The sequence below is a fragment of the Pseudorca crassidens genome, chromosome 1 (genome assembly GCF_039906515.1).
Source record: "Pseudorca crassidens isolate mPseCra1 chromosome 1, mPseCra1.hap1, whole genome shotgun sequence".
NCBI classification, from domain to species: Eukaryota; Metazoa; Chordata; class Mammalia; order Artiodactyla; family Delphinidae; genus Pseudorca; species Pseudorca crassidens.
The window spans coordinates 85,347,938-85,369,614 of record NC_090296.1 but is presented as its reverse complement, the minus strand read 5'-3'; the positions used below and the strand labels follow the sequence as shown (position 1 = coordinate 85,369,614).

At 51.0% G+C, this 21,677-nt stretch overlaps 1 protein-coding gene across 3 annotated transcripts; it reads left to right on the top strand.

The window, feature by feature from the left end:
• Nucleotides 1-5,026: 5,026 nt before the first annotated feature.
• Nucleotides 5,027-21,503, top strand: RPAP1 (RNA polymerase II associated protein 1). Of its 3 annotated transcripts, none has more exons than XM_067743843.1 (25): nucleotides 5,027-5,155; nucleotides 6,163-6,420; nucleotides 6,721-6,869; nucleotides 7,152-7,241; nucleotides 7,688-7,808; nucleotides 8,418-8,639; nucleotides 9,894-10,073; nucleotides 11,087-11,202; nucleotides 11,487-11,585; nucleotides 12,687-12,788; nucleotides 13,006-13,173; nucleotides 13,428-13,610; nucleotides 13,737-13,871; nucleotides 13,971-14,141; nucleotides 14,633-14,790; nucleotides 15,226-15,384; nucleotides 15,537-15,738; nucleotides 16,166-16,275; nucleotides 16,558-16,753; nucleotides 16,948-17,100; nucleotides 17,326-17,468; nucleotides 18,058-18,814; nucleotides 20,507-20,683; nucleotides 20,820-20,879; nucleotides 20,987-21,503. In XM_067743843.1, the coding sequence occupies exons 2-25, from the start codon at nucleotides 6,240-6,242 to the stop codon at nucleotides 21,134-21,136; spliced, it is 4,182 nt and encodes a 1,393-aa protein (XP_067599944.1). In that variant the 5' UTR covers nucleotides 5,027-5,155; nucleotides 6,163-6,239; the 3' UTR covers nucleotides 21,137-21,503. The 3 variants fall into 3 exon arrangements, with proteins under 3 accessions (XP_067599944.1, XP_067599952.1, XP_067599961.1); XM_067743851.1 differs by having other exon boundaries at nucleotides 5,101-5,209; XM_067743860.1 differs by lacking the exon at nucleotides 5,027-5,155 and adding an exon at nucleotides 5,198-5,216.
• The last annotated feature ends 174 nt before the right edge of the window (nucleotides 21,504-21,677 follow it).

The following is a 21,677-nucleotide window of genomic DNA, read 5'->3' as shown; positions in this document are numbered from 1 at the left end:
CAGGGTAAAGAGGACTGTGGGGTCCTGGTCTTCTGACTTTCCAGCTCCTACACAGCATGCTTGCCTTCCTGAGCCCTCACAACCCACTCTTCTTACCCATCTCCCCCATCTTTCTCTCTCTCTCTGGGCACAGTAAAGGAACATACTTTAAGGGTATGAGAGCAGGTGTGATTTTGTGGAAGAGGTGTGTAGGTGGGTGAGAGGGTGTGCATTGTGATGTATGAGGGAGGGTGTGCATTTGTGCAAACTCTAAATGTGACTGACGCTTTGTGGGTGGATGGGGAGAAGATGTGTGTGTGTGACTGGAGGAGGTTGGCTGCCTTTGCAAATACATGCCTGCAAAGATCTCCCTTCCTTTTGTAAATGCATTGCTTGGAAGGAAACTAATCGAATCAACAGGAAATGTATTTGACCTAATGTATGAGCAGATGTCCTAGGAGTTCCTGTCCTCAGAACAGAAGCAGAGCCAGTTATGATCTATCCCAGGAGAGAGGAAGGGCCAGCAGCAGCCCCTTATTATGGGTGGAGCTAGGTTGGGCCTTGGCATCACCCTACTCGTGTGAAGTAAGTATTTGCCCACTCTCTGCCTTTTATAATCCACGACTGTCCAAGGAGGCCAAGGAGCCAGAGAAGACAAAGACAAAACTGGAAATGAGAACCACCTGCCCAGAGCAGCAGAACACCTTGATGGCAACTTCCAGCAGTCTCAGGAAGTAGCTGCTTCAGCTTTCTCAGAGTTAGGACTCCACCTCCTGTCCCCACCTCAGGGAGTGGCGGGGAACCAACGTGAGTTATGGGGTCATGGCAGTCTCACTGGCCCTGTGACCAAGGCTATATTCTTTCCCAACTACTGGTTAAAGAGGTAAGAGTTGGGAAGTTCCCTTTAAGGAATGGGGCAGACCACAGACTGTCTGTGTTCCTCATCACCTTAGAGAATGCAGGAAATCTATGACTTTGGGGCTTGGAGCAAAACTACGTTACAGGTGTGATGTCAGGGGTGCTGGGGACTATTGCTGTACCTGCCAAACATCCCTTGCCTGAAATCCCTAAGCCAGAAACAATGTCACTCCTTGCCCAGTTGATGATGAAGCAGAAAGTAAGTTCCTAGGAAAGACCACACTCTGAAAGGGGTATTTTCAAATGATCAGGTTTTTCCCCAAAAGCAGGTTTAGGAAGTAGAAAGAGAGCAATAAGCTTGGGGTTTCTGAAACAGCAGATGGGTCCAAACGTGTGGAAGAAAAACAGTTGTCCTCTTCAAAATTTCACCTAGGGATGGCCCTGAGAGAAAAAATGTATGTGTGTGTGAATGCCACATATCTGGCTGTCTGTAGTGCTCTTTTTGACCCACTTTAATAGCAACATGGCAATTTAGGCTATTTTCTAAAACCTTTTTTATTATGGAATATTTTAAACATACACACAAGTAGACAGAAGAGTATAATGACTCCCAAATGTACCCATCATTCTGCTTCAATGATTATCTTAGCCAGTTGTGTTGTATTATCCCCAATTTTTTTTTTGTTCTTTTGCTGGAGTTTTTAAAAGCAAATCTTAGCCATATAATTAATTTCAGCTGTAAATATTACACTGTGTATCTGTAACAGACTTAAAAAAACTCATCCATATATAGATTCAGATGGTTACATACAGAGATAATTATGGATATGTGTATATATAACAGTATACACATATATTTTCTTTGTCAGCTGAGGAGGGCCAAAAAGCAAGACACCCCAGTAGCAATGAGTATACCTAGCACCCAAATCTTGGTTTCTAATACCATTTTCCAATAAAAAGAACCAAGGATCCTTGGAGAAATGGCTGATTCTAGGACCGGAGGTCCAGTGGTTAGGACTCCTCGCTCTCACTGTCAAGGCCCTGGGTTCAGTCTCTGGTGGGGGAACCAAAATCCCACAAGCCATGTGGTGTGGCCAAAAAAACCACACACACACACAGAAAATGATGGGGTTTATCAAAGGGTCAAATATATATAAGTGAATAAGTTATAATTTATTAATAATTTAAAAGTATATTATAAATTAATAAGTTAATTCATGGAGAGCATATACAAATCTCCCATGCAGAATTACAAATAATTTATGTAGATACTTCAGCCTCAAGGAGGGGGAGGACCTGGAACTTCCCTGGTGGTCCAGTGGTTAAGACTCCACACTCCCAATACAGGGGGCCCGGGTTCAATCCCTGGTCAGGGAACTAGATCCCACATGCTGCAACAAAGATCCCACGTGCTGCAACTAAGACTCGGTGCAGCCAAATAAATAAATATTTAAAAAAAAAGGAGGGGGAGGACCTAAAACCCATAACCCCAGTCTAATCATGAGAAACTCATCAGACAAATCCCAATGGAGGGACATTCTACAAAATATCCTACCAGTATTACTCTAAACTGTCCAAGCCATCAAAATAAAAAAAGTCTATGAAGCTATCACAGCCAAAGGAGCCTAGGGAGTCATGATAACTAAATGTAATGTGGTATGCTGGATGGAACAGGAAAAGGACCTTAGGGAAAATTTGAGGAAATCTGAATAAAGTATGGAGTTTAGTAGTAACAGTATGTCAATATTGGTTTTTCAATTCCAACAAATGTACCATATTAATGTTAGATGCTAATAACAGGGGAAACTGTGTTTGGGGTAAATGGAAGCTTTCTTTCTTTGCAATTCTTCTGTAAATCTAAAGCTATTCTAAGATAAAGTTTATTTGGCACTTCCCTGGTGATGCAGTGGTTAAGAATCCTCCTGCCAATGCAGGGGACATGGGTTCAAGCCCTGGTCCGGGAAGATCCCACATGCTGCAGAGCAAGTAAGCCCATGCACCACAACTACTGAGCCTGCACTTTAGAGCCCATGAGCCACGACTACTGAAACCTGCACGCCTAGAGCCTGTGCTCTGCAACAAGAGAAGCCACCGCAGTGAGAAGCCCGAGCACCCCAATGAAGAGTAGCCCCACTTGCCGCAACTAGAGAAAGCCCACACGCAGCAACGAAGACCCAATGCAGCCAAAAATAAATAAATTTTAAAAATAAAATAAAGTTTATTTTTCAAAAAGAACCACATCCATACCCAATACATTTTTTTTTTTTGGCTGCGTTGGGTCTTCGTTGCTGCGCCTGGGCTTTTCTCTAGTTGGGGCGAGAGGGGGCTACTCTTCCTTGTTGCGGTGCATGGGCTTCTCATTGCGGTGGCTTCTCGTTGCGGAGCATGGGCTCTAGGCACGTGGGCTTCAGTAGTCGCGGCTCATGGGCTCCAGAGCGCAGGCTCAGTAGTTGTGGCGCACAGGCTTTGTTGCTCCGCGGCATGTGGGATCTTCCCAGACCAGGGCTCGAACCCATGTCCCCTGCATTGGCAGGCGGATTCTTAACCACTGTGCCACCAGGGAAGCCCCATTTTTTAAAAAAAACACATTTTATTTATTTATTTGGCCGTACCACTTGGCTTGCGGGATCTCAGTTCCCCAACCAGGGATTGAACCTGGGCCGTGACAGTAAAAGCACCGAATTCTAACCACTAGACCACCAGGGAACTCCCCATACACAATAAAATCTTTTAAAAATACTTAATATCATATAAAACTCAGTTTGTGTTCAGTTTTCCCAAACAGTCTCAAAAAACGTCATTTTATAAGTTTGTTTGAATCAGGATACAAACAAGGATGATGTGTTTAATTGATAGTCTCTTAATGTAGTTAGAGATGATCGTTAGATCTAGATGCCTGACTAGATTCAGCTTCAATTTTTTGGCATGAAGGCTTCCTAGAACATGTTTTGTACTTTCAGTGGCATCATATCAGGGGGCACATTATGTCCAGTGGCCCCACTTTTAGTGATGTTAAGATTCATCAGTAGGTTAAAAAGTTGACCACCTGATCCATACTAAGTTCTCATCAACCTTTTACCTAATAGCTTTATCAGTTATTGATGATTACTGTCTGGAGCGATTGTTTGATTAGTGGTTGCAAACAGTGATTTTCTACATTCATTCTTCCTGCATTTTTGGATCCAATTTCCCTCCCTCATTCACCATAACTTCTGAACAGTCAGTACAATTTGGACCCCCAAGGTTGGCTAAATCCTAGTGGCTGAAATTTACTGCTGCACTTGAAACCAAGAGAACTAAAGAAGGATTCTGTAGAATACTTAGAAAGTTGTTAGAAATGCAAATTCTTGGGTCCTATTGGAGACCTACTTTATCAGAAACTCAGGTGAAGCCCAGAAATCTGGTTTAACAAGCCCTCCAGGTGTTTCTGATGCCTGCTAAAGCTTGAGAACTCCTGGACTAACACTGGCTGCCCTAAGACAGCCTTCAATCAAGCAATGATTTACTGAGGTCCTATGTTCATGGCAATATGTTGGGTGCTGAGCATTACGGATGCAAAAAAGAAGGCCTGATGCCCCCAAGGAACTCACAGTCTATACAACGGAACAGGGTACGTACTGATGAAAAGGTAACTGGAGACAGTTGATCGTGGGCAGTATGTTCCCAACATGGCACACAAGTGGTGCAGATGGAAGATTCCAAGGAAAGTTCAGTGAGTAGGCCCAGTTGGCAAAAGTTTAGAGCTGATTCCAACCAGGCCTTAAAGGAAGAAAAAGACTGGGGTGGGATGGAAGGAAAAAGAGACATTGGCACGAACAAAGGCAGGATGCTCAAGAAGTGAATCACCTTGCAGGCAATGAGGCTGTTTTCTCCTCTCCTCATTATCACCATTCCTGCAGTGTTTCTTTCCTTGGGCTCACCTTTCCTTTTTCCTGGTTATCTTCTTGCTCGCCCATAATCACATAGTCGAGTCTATGCAGGTTTCTATGTGCTGTCCCTGAGCTTGGGAGTGTAGGATGTGGTAATCCGGGCTGGTGAGTGCGGAAGGGCGTCTGAGGAACCCTTTGCCTCTGTCACGGGTGTTGTATGTGTACAGAGTGTCCGCCCAGAGCTTCCGCGCTGCGGTGGGACGCGGCAAGCGTAATACCTTCAGGCTCACGACTCCTGAACACCAAAAGGGCAAACCCCACCCAGGAGTGGGCGGAGCCAGGACCTGAAGAGGCGGGGCCGGGCTGCGGGGCGGAAGCTCAGAACTGGTGGCGGCGGAAGCCCGGCCCCAGCTGGGCAAGATGGCGGCGTCCAGGGGGTACAAGGCCAAGTAGGTGGCTGGGCTAGCGGGACGGACTACAGGAGATCCCGGCGGAGGGCTCTGGTACAGGGTATCCAGTTCTTTGTCGGTGTCTGCCCCAGTGTCTTTGATCTGGCCAGGAGCGGCCGCGGCCTCGTCGGTGCAGAGATCCTGGGAACGGCCCTCCATCCGCGGGCAGCATAGGCTAAGACTCCGTGATTTTTCTTTGTTGACGCGGGTGGCCCAGGAGCGCCCGCGACCGTAGAGCCCTAGGGGCCGTTGTGGGGCCCGACAGAATATGTCTTGAACTGCTTTGGTGAAATTTATTCCTAAGTATTTTATTCTTTTCGATGCTATTGTAAATAGAATTGTTTTCTTAATTTCGTTTTCTGATTGTTCTGTAATACTGTATAGAAATACAAATGATTTTTATATATTGATCTTTTATAGCCCAAGGTTTTTAATAATTTGAATACTTTTCGGCCAGGCATGTTCCCACCAGTATGATACCGAATCACCACTCCCCGGTATGACACATTTATCCGCCTGGCTCCTAATGACATTTTCCTTAGGTCCCCTATGGTTGTTCTTGAAAGTTTTTATCATCCACAGATTGTAAACAATCTAAGATGGCAGTAAATATTGTTGCTGGGCTATTGACATCAGGGAGAGCTAAGTAAGGAGGGAATGGCAATAAGGTATGAATGGGGAGGAATGAGTCCACCGAACCCAGGGAAAAGGAGCCTTTTCTGATGCACAAAAAAGAGAATCAGAGGGCTTCCCTGGTGGCGCAGTGGTTGAGAGTCCGCCTGCCGATGCAGGGGACACGGGTTCGTGCCCCGGTCCGGTAGGATCCCACATGCCGCGGAGCGGCTGGGCCCGTGAGCCATGGCCACTGAGCCTGTGCGTCCGGAGCCTGTGCTCCGCAACGGGAGACGCCACAACAGTGAGAGGCCCGCGTACTTCAAAAAATAAATAAATAAATAAAGAGAATCAGAGTTCAGTTGCAGAGGGCCCAACATCTTTACTGCTTCTAGGAGTGAATGAGAGTGAATTCCCTACACTGAAGCAGTGCTGGAAAGAGTCCCACAAGGGAGGCAGCTGGAGTGTCAAGATGCTGTCGAGACCAAAGCCAGGGGAGTCCGAGGTGGACCTGCTGCGCTTCCAGAGTCAGTTTCTTGCAGCTGGTGCAGCCCCAGCAGTACAACTGGTGAAGAAAGGAAGTAGGAGTGGTGGTGATGCTAACCCGGACAGGCCTCCACTGCAGGATCATCGGGATGTGGTGATGCTGGACAGTGAGTGGCTGTGGGTATGAGGTTGAAAAGGAGAGCGGTACAACTTCAGGGTCTCTCCCTCTTCCTGATGTGGCTGGATTCCCCATCATTATTTCAGAACTGTGTAACCTCTGTTGCTGCAGCCCCATTTTACATATGAAGAAACGGAGGCTCAAAGAGGTTAAATACCTTGCCCAAGGTGACACAGCTTGAGCCAGCGCTGCACAGCAGCTGCCTTTCTTTCTTTGGCTTTCCCCTAGCCCTCAGTCTCTTCCTGGGAAGATATGAGTAACCTCACATCTGGGTTTTTTTCTTTCTCAGATCTCCCAGATTTGCCCCCAGCTTTGGTTCCTGCTCCCCCAAAGAGAGCCAGGCCCAGCCCCGGCCATCCCCTGCCTGAACATGAGGACCCTGAAGAGAGGCTGAACAGGCATGATAAGCACATCACTGCTGTCTTGACTAAGATTATTGTGCGTCTCACCCTGGTTGAGTGGGGCAAGGCATCCAAGGGCAGAAAGGATGTTGCGTGTGGGTGGTGAGCCTTATTGAGCAGAGAGTGATTCAGAAAGATGTGACTTTATCCCCGTGCAGTCAGGTTGGGGGCTGGTTTAGAATCACTATGACTTAAGAAGCAAGATGGGTTCATGACTCCTTAGGGTGAGGTTCTAGTCATATAGAACTGAGGCTGGTAGGATAGGGTCCAGCCTGGGGAAATCTCTGTATCTTCACTGCTTTGTACTTTGTTGCTGCAGGAACGAGATACAAGTTCAGTGGCTGTGAATCTGCCTGTGCCCTGTGGCGTTGCTTTCCCTCCTGTATTCCATCGCTCACAGGGGAGACAGGTAGGCAGCCGTGACCTCACATGGAGGACAGTCTTGTGAGCATCATAGTACATATTCCCCAGGTAGATAATCTTAATAATGATAAGCAATTCCATTGTTAAAACAGCACCACACTAAGCACTTTATATGCATTACTTCATTTGATCCTTATAACAGCCATGTAATATAGGTATCATTATCTCTATTTTTCAGATAAGGAAACTGATAACTTTTGCAACACCACACATCTAATAGATAGAAGAGCCAGAAATCCAACCCAAGTCTGTCAGACTTCAAAACCTATGCTTCTGTAGAGCCCTGCTTTCTCTGAGGACTAGGGTTGTGACCCTTGGAGATTAAGCAAGTCTCTTGTATCTCTCTTTGTTCCAGCGACCTTTGTATAAAGAGGTTGAGAAGAGAATGGGGTAATGAGCATCAGTCACCTGGGTTTTCTTTTTGCCCCATAGGGGAAGCCAGCAACATCTGGTAAGAGAAGTATCTTTGCCCAGGAAATTGCAGCAAGGAGAGCATCTGAAGCCAAGGTCCCACCAGTTGGAGAAGTTGCATCTACCTTGCACCCACCAGAGGGTGAGCAGGGTTTGAAGAGGTTTGGGCTCAGCCTTTTTGTAATACACATTTGTAGGGTCATCTTTGGATATACATCTTCCCTGCCTCAAATCTGAAGTGCATTTGGGCCATCTAAAGAGGAGCCATCCGATATCTCCACTTAGACTATTGAGTTTGGGCAGCTTGGGTCCACATCTGGGTCTTAGGTGCAGGGAGAAGGCAGGGCATTACTTGACTGTAGGAGAAAGGAAGGGGATAGAAGTGTCTGGTAGAGACTGTAAAATAAAGACGTAGGCCAAGATTCTTTTAATGGTGCAAATTACTAGCAGAAGAGCTGGGGGCAGGCCCCTGGAGGCAGACGGCTGCCTAGACATCCAAGAGAAGAGTCAGAAAGTGGGATGTTTCTGAGGGAAACTTCTAAGTCCAAGGGGAAAAATGAGTAGAGAGGTCATCACCCCAACCCAGCCCCAGGATGCCCTGGAGTCTTGTGCCAAACCCAGAGGGGTCTCCACTCTTTGCCTGGGAAAACTCTGGGGCTTCCATCTGTCTCCAGAGCTAATGGGATTAGAGAAGAGGGACAGAAGGCCCAGTTGGGGTGAGGCAATGAAACTGATCGTATCCTTCTTCCAGGTGCTGCAACCTGTGAGGCACTCACACCTAGGGAGCAGGGCAGCCAGCTTCCATGGAACAGCTACAGCTTCCAGGGACCCCATCTGGTTACAGGGAAGGGGCTCAAAAGCCAGGAGGCTGAGCAGGAAGCCCAGACCATCCATGAAGAGAACGTAGCAAGACTGCAAGCCATGGCTCCGGAGGAGATCCTGCAGGAACAGCAGTGGTTACTGGCTCAGCTTGGTACGGGTACCAGCCTTTCCTGCCAAGACCGGGCTAGGAAGGGACTGTCATTTATTGAGGAAGGCTCACTGTGAGTGCCAGGCAGAGTACTTTAACACATTTCATTTTGTCCTCAAACTGTTCCTGTGAGGTCGGAGGTACTAACCTCATTTATTTATGAAAAGATAAAAACAAAAAAAACTGAGGCTCAAAACTAAGAAATTCTCCCTCAGGTCACACAGCCTGGTACCACATCCTGTTAATGAACACCAATGAGATATAAACCCAGTTCTACCTGGTCTCATGGGCTGTGTTCTTAACCATTATACCATGTATACTGTACTACTGTAGTGTAGTATACACTATTTTGGCTGTACTCTAGTACAACTACAGGGTACTCTATTATGTGATGCTGTGCTATACTACACCTCCCTCCTAGTTTCTGTTCACCAAAACAATAGTGCCAAGTCAATCTGTTCCAAACTATGTATCTAGCACTTATATAGAGCATACCATATATTAGTTTTGTTTTCTTTTTTTTTTTTTGCTGCTCTGGGTCTTCATTGTTGCACACGGGCTTTCTCTAGTTGCAGCAAGTCGGGGCACCACTCTTTGTTGTGGTGTGCGGGCTTCTTATTGCAGCGGCTTCTCTTGTTGCAGAGCATGGGCTCTAGGCGCGCAGGTTTCAGTAGTTGTGGCACACGGGCTCAGTAGTTGTGGCTTGTGGGCTCTAGAGCGCAGGCTCAGTAGTTGTGGCACACGGGCTTAGTTGCTCCGCAGCATGTGGGATCTTCCCAGACCAGGGCTTGAAACTGTGTCCCCTGCATTGGCAGGTAGAGTTTTAACCACTGCACCACCAGGGAAGTCCCCATATATTAGGTTTTTAGTGAATATTTGTGCATAAATAAATAAATAAAATAGTTGAAAGTGAGAAACTATTCCCCTAAATGCCTTCTTTTTGGCCCTCGTCAACATTGATTCATTTATTCCACAGCCACTTACTTTGGGCCTCTGACCTGAAGCCAAGCACAGGGATGGGCAGACTGGCCTGGACCAGGGGACTGTGAAGGGTGGAGGGATAGGCGGGCAGGCAGGTCCCAGTGACAGATATGGGTCATCGAGGCTACAAGAGAGCCCCAGGGCTTAGGCCAGGGCTGGGAAGTGGCTTGTCTTGGCCTTGGCGCCCCCAGACAGGCAGTATTAAGCAGACTTCAGGTGTATGGAGGCTGGGGAGGATCTGCCCCCACCCATTCTCCCCTCTATGCTCTCTTCTAGATCCCAGCTTGGTTGCCTTCTTGAGATCTCACAGCCGCACCTGTGAGCAGGCAGAAGAGAAGGCCACGGGGGAGCAGAGGCCAGGAGGTCACTCTGCTGAGGTCACTGGAGAGGAGCCCATCATGCCAACTTCTGCCAGTGAGCCCAGGCAGGAAGATAAGCTGGAGCCAGGAGCCCCAGGTTTGGAGGAGGAGGGGACTTCTGGGGAATAAAAGTAGAGGGAAGTATTCCTTCTCCTAGGCCTGGCAGATGGGAAGAGAATCTTCTCTGTCCTTGAACATCTAACGTTAATCTTCATTATTGGCTTGAAGTCAATCTTCATTTGCTGATGCATATATTCTTCCTGCATGTGCTTCCTGTTTTCCTGTCCTGTTACTGCTCCTTCTCTCCCTTCCCTGGTAAGAAACAGCACAATGTGATGGCTGAATGGCCCCCTCCCCCTCCAGACCATCTGCCCCCTGCCTTTGCAGTAGCTGCCCCAGCTCTGGCTCCATCCATCCCACAGTTCTTTCTGCCTCTGCTCTCAGTGTTGGGAGGATAATGGCAGGGTGGTGGGAGAGGAAGGGTCTGACGCAGGTCTTGTGAACATGCCAGACCTGAAGCAGAGAGGCCAGTGGGAGCACTCATCTTCCAGGAACTGGATGATTTTATTAGTGATTAACAAAAGAAGAATTGAATTAGGAGAGCCAAGAACCTCCTGCCCCTGGATGAACTCTAGGCCAGTTGAGCAGGTTGGATGGGGGTGGTGGGGGTGAGGAAGGAGGAGGATATTGCAGGTGTGTGTTTCTGTATCTTGCTCTGCTGAAGTATAGCCGCCCCCTCCTCATTGTCTCCACTCCCCTGCTCCTTTAGAAGGTCGGTACTAGAGAGTGGAGAACTGTGGTTTCTCTGCTGTATGTGGTCCTGCCTTCCTCCTCTGCTTCCTCTCTCTTCTCTTCCTTATCTCCTCCGCTTCCTCTTTCCTCTCCCAACAAATCTTTGGGGTCAGAAAGGGGCTAGAGCCCAGGACGGGGTGTGTTCTGCCATATCAGGCATTCCAGCCCCTGGGCTGTGCCATTAGTCAGAGCTCTAGGCAGAGGCTGCCAGACCCTTGGGCAGAGGTGGATGTGGCAGCTTCTGGATGATGGCTGGGACCCCAGTGGATCAGTGAGCTGAGCCCCTTAGGGAATACTACTCTGCTTCCATCTCCCCAGCTCTGGCACTGCCCGTGACTCCCCAGAAAGAATGGCTGCACATGGACACCGTTGAGCTGGAGAAGCTCCACTGGACCCGAGACCTGCCTCCACTCCGACGGCAGGAGACTCAGGAGGTGAGGAGAGCCAGCTGGCCTACAAGGGCAAGGTGGGGTGGCAGTGAGTGGGGCTGCTGTCTTGCACCCAGAACTTAGGCTTTTCTCTTCCCCCAAGCTGGAGAAACATCTCTCCTAGTGCTCACCCCCCTCTTCCTGCCTGGTCTCTAAGGCCAGAGGAGCCCCACTTCTGGTCAGAGGTAGTCAGGCCCTACGTCCTGAGAGGCCTGGGATTACAGGTGAGGAATGGCTGTGGGGAAGTTGCTGGTGCCCCCAGCCCATAGTTCTCTTTCTGTACCCATTAGAGGATGCAGGCCCGATTCAGTCTTCAGGGAGAGCTGCTGGCCCCCAGCATGGACCTTCCCACCCATCTGGGCCTACACCACCATGGAGAGGAGGCGGAGGTGAGGCGTGGGGTCCAGGGAGTACTGGGCAGCTCTCAGCAAGTGCTTTTAACAACCATGTGGAGAAGGACTGCTGCTCAGCTGCCTTGGCCCTTCTGTGCACCCTATTCCAGTTCACGGCCTTACTGTCTTTTCAGGTTTTTTTAAAAATATTTATTTATTAGTTTATTTGTTTGGCTACACCGGTCTTCCTTGTGGCATGTGGGATCTTCATTGCCGCATGGGGGATCTAGTTCCCTGACCAGGGATCGAACCCGGGCCCCCTGCATTGGGAGCGCAGAGTCTTAACCATTGGACCACCAGGGAAGTCCCTGTCCTTTCAGTTCTTAGGCTTGAAATCTTTCTCCTTGTTCCCTCACATTCCAGTCAGTCGCCAGAACTTGCCAATTCTGTTTGTCACCTCCCTACAGTGCTTCCTCGATCAGAGCCTTGATCCCTCTGGTCTGTTCAGTCACCATGTTCCACTCATTCCGTCTTGCCGTTCGCTTGCTCCCCAACGGGTCTGCCGTAGTGATTTCCCCTGGCCCAGCTCAGGCTGTCCCTTGCCTCAGAAAGTTTCCTCGCTCAGGGAATTCTCCCAGAATAAGGTCTTGGCTCCTCAGCACAACAGAACAGCCTTCCACCATCTGTCCCTGCTGACCCCACAGCTCTGCGTCCCTCACTTCTGCTGCACATTCTGTTGCCTCCTCCCCACGTACCCGCTGTGCTCAAGGACCTCCAGGGCTCAGTTCCTGAAGCCCACTCCAGGGAACGCCTTTCCCCTCTGCTCCATGCCAGGCCATCAGAGCTCTACCCACCCACTGAGACCACAGCACTTTTCCAGGTGCCCCTTCTCTCTGTCTCCTGTTCTCTGGTTGCAAATTAAACACCGATTACTACATTCCTCCCAAACTGCCTTATGCTATGGTTACTTGTACGCCAGTCTTATTTTCTTTACCAGTTTGAGGGTCCACGGAGAGCAGAGGCAAGAGACATCACTTACTTTTCTTTGTCTTCACCTTGGCACCTGACTCAGTGCATGGCAGATAGGGGTTGCCATGTATTTGTTGGTGGGTGCTGTCCTGTGTCTTGGCTCCTTCTGACTTCTTGTCCCTGTTCCAGAGAGCAGGGTACTCCCTTCAGGAGCTGTTCCACCTGACACGCAGCCAGGTGTCCCAGCAGAGAGCACTAGCGCTGCATGTGTTGGCCCAGGTCATCGGCAGGGTGAGTGGACTGTTGGCCTCATCCTGCCCGCCCCCCTCCCCTTAGACTTTCCCACCTCCTGCCTGTTTCACTCTGACTCACTGGCCCATACACCAGCTGTGTGTGGGTCACACTGAGAACAGGATAAACCCAGGGTCCTAGCTGGACAAGTAAAGGGTTTAGGACAGAGACTGTAACTTCAGTGTATTCAGCAATGTTTTATCCTCCTGCCCTCAAGGCCCAGGCTGGCGAGTTTGGGGACCGGCTAGTGGGCAGTGTCTTGCGCCTCCTTTTGGATGCTGGTTTCCTCTTCCTGCTGCGCTTCTCTCTGGATGACAGAGTGGATGGGGTCATCGCAGCTGCAATCCGGGCTCTTCGGGCTCTGCTGGTGGCTCCTGGAGATGAGGTACAACAGGCATAGGAATGAGGCTTCAAGGCATTAGGGTCCCTACGCCTCCTGCTGGGGCTGCCCTCGTTGATGATGCTTTGCCAGGCAGAGCACAGAATGGGGTGGCTGTGTCACTACCTTCTAAAGGCCCCAAAGCCTAGGAGCCTTGCCTCTCTGTCCTTTGTGCGTGGCTTTTGCCCTCTACTTCTGGACCCGCTTTCTGGCCTGATGCCTTCTTCCTCTTCCCACCTTCACACTCTTTCCTCTGGCAGGAGCTCCTCGATAGCACCTTCTCTTGGTACCATGGAGCTTTGGTGTTCCCTCTGATGCCCAGCCAGGAGGACAAGGAGGACGAGGATGAGGATGAAGAGCCCCCAGCAGAAAAGGCAAAAAGGAAGAGCCCGGAGGAAGGAAACCGGCCTCCATCTGACCTGGCCCGACATGATGTCATCAAGGTAAAAGTGCTGGGGCAGCTGCACTTGTCCCATGACCTCTGGGGCTGGCACATGTTGGGCAGGAGGGGTCATCAAGGCCTAGGGTCCAGTTGCATTTGGTAGTGGGTTTGTGTCTCTGATCCTCAGGGGCTCCTGGCTACCAACCTGCTGCCTCGGCTACGCTACTTGCTGGAGGTGACCTGCCCAGGACCTTCTGCGGTCCTTGACATCCTGGCTGTGCTCATCCGCCTGGCCCGGCATTCCCTGGAGTCAGCCACAAGGGTGAGAAAGAGAAGGAGGCAGGGACTGGGCAAAGAGCCTAGCCAGGCCTGGTCTTGACCCTCAGCCTCCTTACCTCCCTTTTCATCCTGGCCTGCACAGGTCCTGGAGTGCCCTCGGCTGATAGAGACTGTGATTCAAGAGTTCCTGCCCACCAGCTGGTCCCCTATGGGGGTGAAGCCTACCCTCAGTCTACACAGAGTGCCCTGTGCTCCTGCCATGAAACTTCTTCGTGTCCTGGCCTCGGCTGGTAGGAATATTGCTGCCCGGCTGGTAAGCAGAACACAGGGCAAGGGATGGCGGCTTGAGACAGGGCTGGGCTGGGGGCTAAGCATAGCCCCTGCACTCTGGGTGGCCCAGTCATGCCATCTTTCTCTTCGTATCTGTTCCAGTTGCCTAGAAATAGAACAGAAACCCCCAGGCAGGAACCTAGTCACCTGGAGCCAAGCGTATCCTGTAGGCCTGCTCTGCTCTTATTATGGGAAGGGAAGGTTCCCTGTTCCCTGGACCCAGGCCAGAAGGGCCACATACAAATAGGCATAGCCAAGGTGCCCAGCAAGTGCTTGCTAAAAAGAAGGATGGAAGGAGAGAAGAAGGGAGGGATGGATGGGATAGTTTCACCCTAGCCCAGAACCATGACCCTCTGGCACCAGAGGGGCCGCAACAGGGATGAGTTGAGCCAGTCTCTGTAGTGAGAGAACCTGAGGCCTGGAACTTCAGGCTCCCAGCTGATCCTGATCCCCAGACTCTCTGCCCAACCCCAGCTGAGTGGCTTTGATCTCCGGAGTCGCCTGTGCCGCTTCATAGCTGAGGCTCCCCAGGATCTGGCCTTGCCCCCAGAGGAAGCCGAGACACTGAGCACTGAGGCCTTCCGTCTGTGGGCCGTGGCAGCCTCCTATGGCCAGGGAGGTGACCTTTACAGGTGAGGAGAGACAAGGGTAGGCTCCCTCACAGACCCCTCCAGCTCTGCACTCTGGCCTTGATCAAGGTTCAAGCTCGGAGGGAGGCTGAGTATGAGAAAGAGGTGATTCTGGGAGAAAGGAAGAAAATTTGGGAGTCAGGACTAGCCGGGGGAGAGTGGAACAAAGCTGGGTTAACCACATTCTGTGCACCCCAGCTTGGTATCTTGGTGAAATCAGATTTAAATTCCCTCTTGTGGTGGAAGCCTTGAGGGGCTACCTCCTTCCCTTCAGCCCCCAGCCTTCCTTCTTGAAACCGTCCCAGAGTCCGCAGCCCTGGCCTCCCTCCTACTCCTCCTCAGCCAGACTGCAGATGCCCGGGGCCGGGCCTTGCTTTGTGTCTTCTGTTTCCATCTCCCTTCTCACACTGAAGGGCGGTCCTTCTCCCCACTCACCAGGGAGCTGTACCCTGTGCTGATTCGAGCCCTGCAGGCTGTGCCGAAGGAGCTCAGCAGCCCCTCCCCGCAGCCCCTGGCTCTGCAGAGGGCAGCCTCACTGCTCACCGTCCTCACCCAGCTGACCCTAGCCGCCGGTAGCACCACCCCTGAGCCCAGAAGGTAGGCTGTAGCCCTGAGCCGCTGGCGGTGACATCCTGTCGGGAGCTCTGGGACCGGTGGGAGTGCTCCTCCACAGGGAGAGGGCAGCCAGAGCTTCGAGGGGAGTCCAGGCAGCCAGATCCTCACGGTGGCCCCTTGTGGCTCTCCTGTAGTGACTCTGCTGAGGCCAGTGTGTCGTCCACTCCTTCCTCAATCACTTGGACGCAGGTGTCTGGGCTCCAGCCTCTCGTGGAGCCTTGTCTAAGACAGACCTTGAAGTTGCTGCCCACACCTGAGACGTGGAGTGCCCTTGGCCCAGTGCCCACTGCCTGCCTGCTCTTCCTGGACGCTTACTACCAGGCCTGGAGCCAGCAGGTGAGTGTTGCCTGCCTGCCTTCCACGCTGCCCTGGGTGCCCTGCCTTCATCTTAGCATTCCACCCTCGTTCTCCCTCTGTCTCCACCTCTCCGTCCCTGCCTCCCCATTTCCACCTTTTCCCTCCTACCTTTCTTCCTCTTTCCACCTCCATGTCCAGTGGAGCTTCCAAGGAGTCGTGTTGGTAGGGACCGTAGAACCCCAAACAGCAGCTTGGCCTCCCTGGAGCCTTTATGCTCTCTCAAGACCCTAGACAGTGGGTGCCAGGGCAACCTCAGGGTCTCCTCTGCCTCTAGAAGGGACAGAAGGCAGAAGCTTCTAAACACTGACTCTTGGCCACGTGGAATCATGGGCTTGGCCTGGGTACACGGGGTCCAGGAGAATGGGGCTCCTGGGCCATCAGCTCAGTGAGTGTCTTGGTCTTCCAGCCAGGCTTGTGCCCAGGGGATTGGCTTCAGGACATGGAGCGCCTGTCGGAGGAGCTGCTGCTGCCCCTGCTGAGCCAGCCCGCTCTGGGCAGACTGTGGGATTCGCTGGGGTGTGTACTGTGTGCGGTTGTGAAGCCGGGGGTGGGGCGGGGAGGCGGCAGTTTCGCTCCTTGTGGGGCTCCTATGCCTGGCTCCCTGGTCCATCCCAGGTGGAACCCCCCAGCCTGAGGGAAACCTGAATCCCTAGCAGGCAGCGACTGGGGGCTCCAGGGAACGTGGGCACTGTCTGCACGGCCACGTTTCCGCTAGCCTTGGTTGCAGACCAAGCAGCTGTTTCCAGCCCGGCACATATCAGGCCAGAGCCCCCCTCAGTGTCTCCATTCTGCTTCCAGGTGCTGCTCCCCTCTCTGCAACCCACAGTCCTGTGCTCCGGCCCCTGAAGCTCTCCCCAGCCTCGTGTCACTGGGCTGTGCAGGAGGCCACCCTCCTCTTAGTCTGGCTGGCTCAGCCTCCCCCTTCCCGTTCCTCACGGCCCTCCTCTCTCTTTTCAACACCCTGGGCTGGATCCACAAGGGGCTGTGTGGCCAGGTGAGCGCTGGGCGCCTGGTTAGGGGGGCAGGGGACCAAGATGGCAGGAGTCAGAAAGGGGAAGGGCGCCCCTTGGGGAAGAGAGGCGTCTTCTGCCAGCACCCATTTCTCTGAGTTTAGCTGGGGAAGGGGCAGCTGGGGAGCCCTAGAGGGCATCAAAGTCACCTTGTGAATCTGAAGCTTGCTTTCCTCAGCTGGCTGCCGTATTGGCTGCCCCAGGACTGCAGAACTACTTCCTCCAGTGTGTGGCTCCTGTGGCTGCTCCACACCTCACACCCTTCTCCGCGTGGGCCCTGCGCCATGAGTACCACCTGCAGCACCTGGCACTCACCCTGGCCCAGAGAGCGGTGGGTGCCCCCAACCCCCATCCCTCTGTCCCCGCCCCCTCATTATCCCCATCCTGCTTCTCTGGAGCTTGTGCTGCTTTTGGCAAGCCGTGCAGTTCTACTTGCCTGCAGACATGCCCAGGCCCTGTGCCCATCAGCATATATTCTCTTCCTCACTTCTCTTTGCTTTGTCCCCCCTCACCGCCTCTGCCTACTCCTCCCCCTTCCCCCCTTTTCTGTCCACAGGCAACACTCCAGCCAGTGTCAGCCACCAGTGCTGCCCTCTATCACGGCATGGCCTTGGCCCTGCTGAGCCGGCTGCTGCCCGGAAGCGAGCACCTCGCCCATGAGCTACTGCTGAGCTGTGTGTTCCGGCTGGAGTTCCTCCCGTAAGTCCAGGGTTGGTGGCATCAACTGAGCGCTTTGAGAGGCTGCTGTGGTGGTTGACAGAGCAGCCCTGAATTTGGGGCCAGGAGACCTGGGTTTCTTTCTCTTTCTTCCATGGATTACGCTTAACCTGTCTGAGTTTCCATTTCCTCATTAGTAAAGTGAGGATGAGGATAATATGCTAGAGTATTATTATGAGACTTCTGTGACTGTATGGCTGAAAAATGGTTCTAAACTAGCTGTACGCTTATAATAGCTAAGTGTTACCCAGTGCTTACTCCTTGTCCGGTACTCCCTTAACCGTTTGTCTCTATTTTAATTGTTTTACCTGTACCATGAGAGTGTGTATTATTATCATTATTATCCCCACTTTACTCTGAGGAAACTGAGGCACAGAGAAGTTCTGTAAACTTGCACCTAGGTAACTGGCTCTAGTGCGCATCCTCTTAACTGCTATACACACTACATGGAAGGTTATTAGGGGAACAGGGAGGAGCGGGATTGGACCTAGGAGCCTCTGGGAAACCCTGGAGAGCTGGCATGGCCTTGTGGGTTCTAGCCCTCATTTTTGGCTTTTGGGTTCTGTTACAGGGAAAGAGCATCAGGGGGTCCGGAGGCAGCCGACTTCTCTGACCGGCTGTCCTTAGGGAGCGGCGGGGACCTTGGGTGTGGGCGAGGGACTCTACTAGCTCAGGCCTGCCAGGACCTCCCCAGCATCCGCAGCTGCTACCTGACCCACTGCTCACTGGCCCGAGCCAGCCTGCTAGCCTCTCAAGCCTTGCACCGAGGGGAGCTCCAGCGAGTCCCAGCCCTGCTGCTCCCTGTGGCTAAGGAGCCTCTGCTGCCCACTGACTGGCCTTTCCTGCCATTGATTCAACTCTACCACCAGGCCTCAGACAGCCCCTCGGGGCTTCCTCCTGCTGACACTGTGGGCACAGCCATGCGGGCCCTGCAGTGGGTGCTAGTCCTGGAGAGCTGGCGCCCCCAGGCCCTCCGGGCTGTGCCTCCTGCTGCCCGCCTGGCACGGCTCATGTGTGTGTTCTTGGTGGACAGTGAATTGTTCCGGGAGACCCCAATACAACGTCTGGTGGCAGCCCTCCTAGCCCGGCTCTGCCAGCCTGAAGTCCTACCAAACCTCAACCTGGATTGCCCACTTCCTGGCCTGACGTCTTTCCCGGATCTCTATGCCAACTTCCTGGAGCATTTTGAGGCTGTGTCTTTTGGGGACCACCTCTTTGGGGCCCTGGTTCTCCTCCCCCTGCAGCGTCGGTTCAGCGTCACCTTGCGCCTTGCCCTCTTTGGGGAGCACGTGGGAGCCTTGCGAGCTCTGGGCCTGCCTCTGACCCAGGTACTTTCTCAGCCCAGCAGGGCCCACCATGGACATCCTGTCCTGGGCCTTGGAGGCAGTCCTGAGCCGCAGGGAGCCTTGGTAGACCTCAGGTTCCTTATCTTACCTCTTGGAGGCTTTGAGGAGATTAAGAGAATACATGAAAAGGGTTTACTGTGGTGTCTGGCGTACAGTAGGTACAGTAGGTACTTATTATTAAAAAGGCACGGCTGCTTGCTCATGAGGTGCTACAGTCTAGGTAAGAGATGTACTAAAACCAACATAGTTCTCAGGTATTCAGATTCTAGGTGTTAAGTCAGGATTCAGAGAAGGGAAAGATCAAAGTGGGCTTCCCACAAGGAGAAGCCTTTGTGGAAGAAGTGGGGATTGATCTGGGCATGGAAAATTGGGTAGAATTTGGACTGTTAAGGAGAAAGATAGAATGTGCCTAGTGGAACAGCATAAGCAAAAGCTCAGAGGCAGGAAGGAATTGACAAGATGGGAAGAGGAAGGAGTCTATGACAGATACCAGCTTGGGAACTTGTTGGAAACAAAGCTAATAAAGTCTTAGAGGGCCTCAGATAACAGGTTAAGGAGTTAAACTTGTAAGCTGTAAAGAGTTACTAATTTTTTTAAGATTTGTTTTTTTATTTTCATTATAACTTATTTTGGTAAGCTTGAAATACAAACATTTTAATATATGTATGTAAGATATAAATGTATATTTTGTATAAAAAAATAAAAATAAAATATAAAATAGTTTTAAGAATTAAAAAGAACATTACAGGGAATTCCCTGGGGTTCCAGAGGTTAGGACTCCATGCTCTCACTGCCAAGGGCCCGGGTTCAATCCCTGGTCAGGGAACTAAGATCCCACATGCCACGTGGTGTGGCCAGAAAAAGAATAGATTAAGGGAAAAAAAGAACTTTACAGTTATCCATAATCCCACTGCCCAGTAGTAATTATTTTGATTTACCTTTTTTCAGTCTTTTTTTTTTGGCTGCACCTCGCAGCATGTGGGATCTTAGTTCCCTGACCAGAGATCAAACCCGTGCCCACTGCATTGGGAGTGCAAGTCTTAACAACTGGATCACCAGGGAAGTCCCTGTGCATATATATTTTTATAAAATTGGGATCATTGCATAATGTTTTCTTCATTGAATGTTAGGTAGTAAGCATTTCTCACATCATTAAATAATCTAAGAAATCAACGTTTTTATTATTATATCATAATCCATCGTGCAAGTGTGTCCCAGTTTATTTTATCAGAACCCCTTAGTGGGCATGAAAGTTGTTTCTGATTTTTTGCTATTTTAAGTAACACTGTGATAAACACCATTGGACATAAACTCATAATCATTTCTGCGTAGAATTAAGAATAATTTTTTTAGAAACAATTACTATTCCAAAGAACATTAACTTTTGAAAGGTTTGCTAATAGAATTGAGCAGCTGAACGTGACATTTTGAAAGTTTTAAGTAGATTAAGCAAGTAGTAGTAGCAGTAGAAATTCATAGCTGCTTCTCAGTTTCCCAGTTTCCGCTGCTTTTGAGCTCTTTAGTCTTTAACCTTGATCCTTGTGATGGATGTCTGTTTAGGACCGGATCTCTGCCCTCGTGGTTTGTTTCATGTGACCATCAACCATCCACCCTGTTGTCCAGTGATACACATTCCACCCTGACCCTCAGCTTGTCTCATTTCCCCTGTCACAGTTGCCTGTGTCCCTGGAGAGCTACACAGCGCCTCCTGAAGACAACCTGGCCCTCCTTCAGCTCTACTTCCGGGCTCTGGTTACTGGTGCGCTCCAATCACACTGGTGCCCTGTGCTCTATGCTGTGGCCGTGGCTCATGTCAACAGCTTCATCTTCTGCCAGGACCCAAAGAGCTTGGTAAGTTACGTCCCCATCTCCAGAGGGAGGGAAGGAACCTGCAGTTGAACTGAGCCAGCTGGGGAGGAGGTGAGGTCCAGGCCAGGTGAGTGATAGGCCTGTGGCCTGGTGCCACCTCTCCCTCTTCTGCCTCTAGGATGAGGTAAAGGCTGCCCGCAGGAGCATGTTGCAGAAAACTTGGCTGCTGGCAGATGAGGTAGGGCGGGGCACATCTTGGAGGGTGGGAGAATGGAGGGTCTTGGGGAACAGAGATCTCAACAGGATCTCACTACCCACTTCATAAAGTTTCTTCCTTCTTTGCAGGGTCTTCGGCAGCACCTTCTCCACTATAAACTTCCTAATTCTGCCCTTCCAGAGGGTTTTGAGCTGTATCCCCAGTTGCCCCCTCTGCGTCAGCAGTACCTCCAGAAACTGATCTCAGGGGTGCTCCAAAATGGGGTTTCAGAGACCTAGTATAGCTGCTGCAGAGGAAGAGATGGATACATTCTCCTGGGGTTCACCAACAGATGCCTGGCCAGAGAGAAGGGCTTTGTGTCCTAAGAGTGTGCAGGAAACAATAGAGCAGAAGGCTTGCCTTCCTAGGAGCAAGCTCTTTGAGCTTTTTTGGAGATTGGTGAGCCTACCCTTATGTCCTGATATCTGGAGCTCAGGATCTGGGGCTTCTGAGGGTCTGTGCTGGGAGTGAGGGGTGACTTAGCTATATACCCCTTCTTGGGGACAAGACATACTAACTACACCTCTTCCTCTCCCCACTTCAGGCCAGGGTATATGAATACTGGAGCTGAGCATTGAAATAAAGAATTTTTTTATCTTCTGGGAATTTGATTTGGACTGATTTCAGATGTACTAGTTCAGGATTGGTATCGAGGAATGGGTTATCTCTGGGGGAATCAGGACCACTGTGAGAGACATGGGGGAGGAATCATGAATGGGAGGTGAAAACTGAGTCCACATCTGGGACAACAAAAATGTGGGTCCCAGTTCTGGAGTGAAG

What these genes read in the sequence shown, in the direction of transcription:
- RPAP1 (XM_067743843.1), top strand. Translation starts at nt 6,240, where the DNA reads ATGCTGTCGAGACCAAAGCCAGGGGAGTCCGAGGTGGACCTGCTGCGC. An exon ending in TCACCCTGGCCCAGAGAGCG is followed by an intron (nt 17,101 to 17,325) that starts GTGGGTGCCCCC and finishes TTCTGTCCACAG; the next exon opens with GCAACACTCCAGCCAGTGTC. An exon ending in GCCAGGACCCAAAGAGCTTG is followed by an intron (nt 20,684 to 20,819) that starts GTAAGTTACGTC and finishes TTCTGCCTCTAG; the next exon opens with GATGAGGTAAAGGCTGCCCG.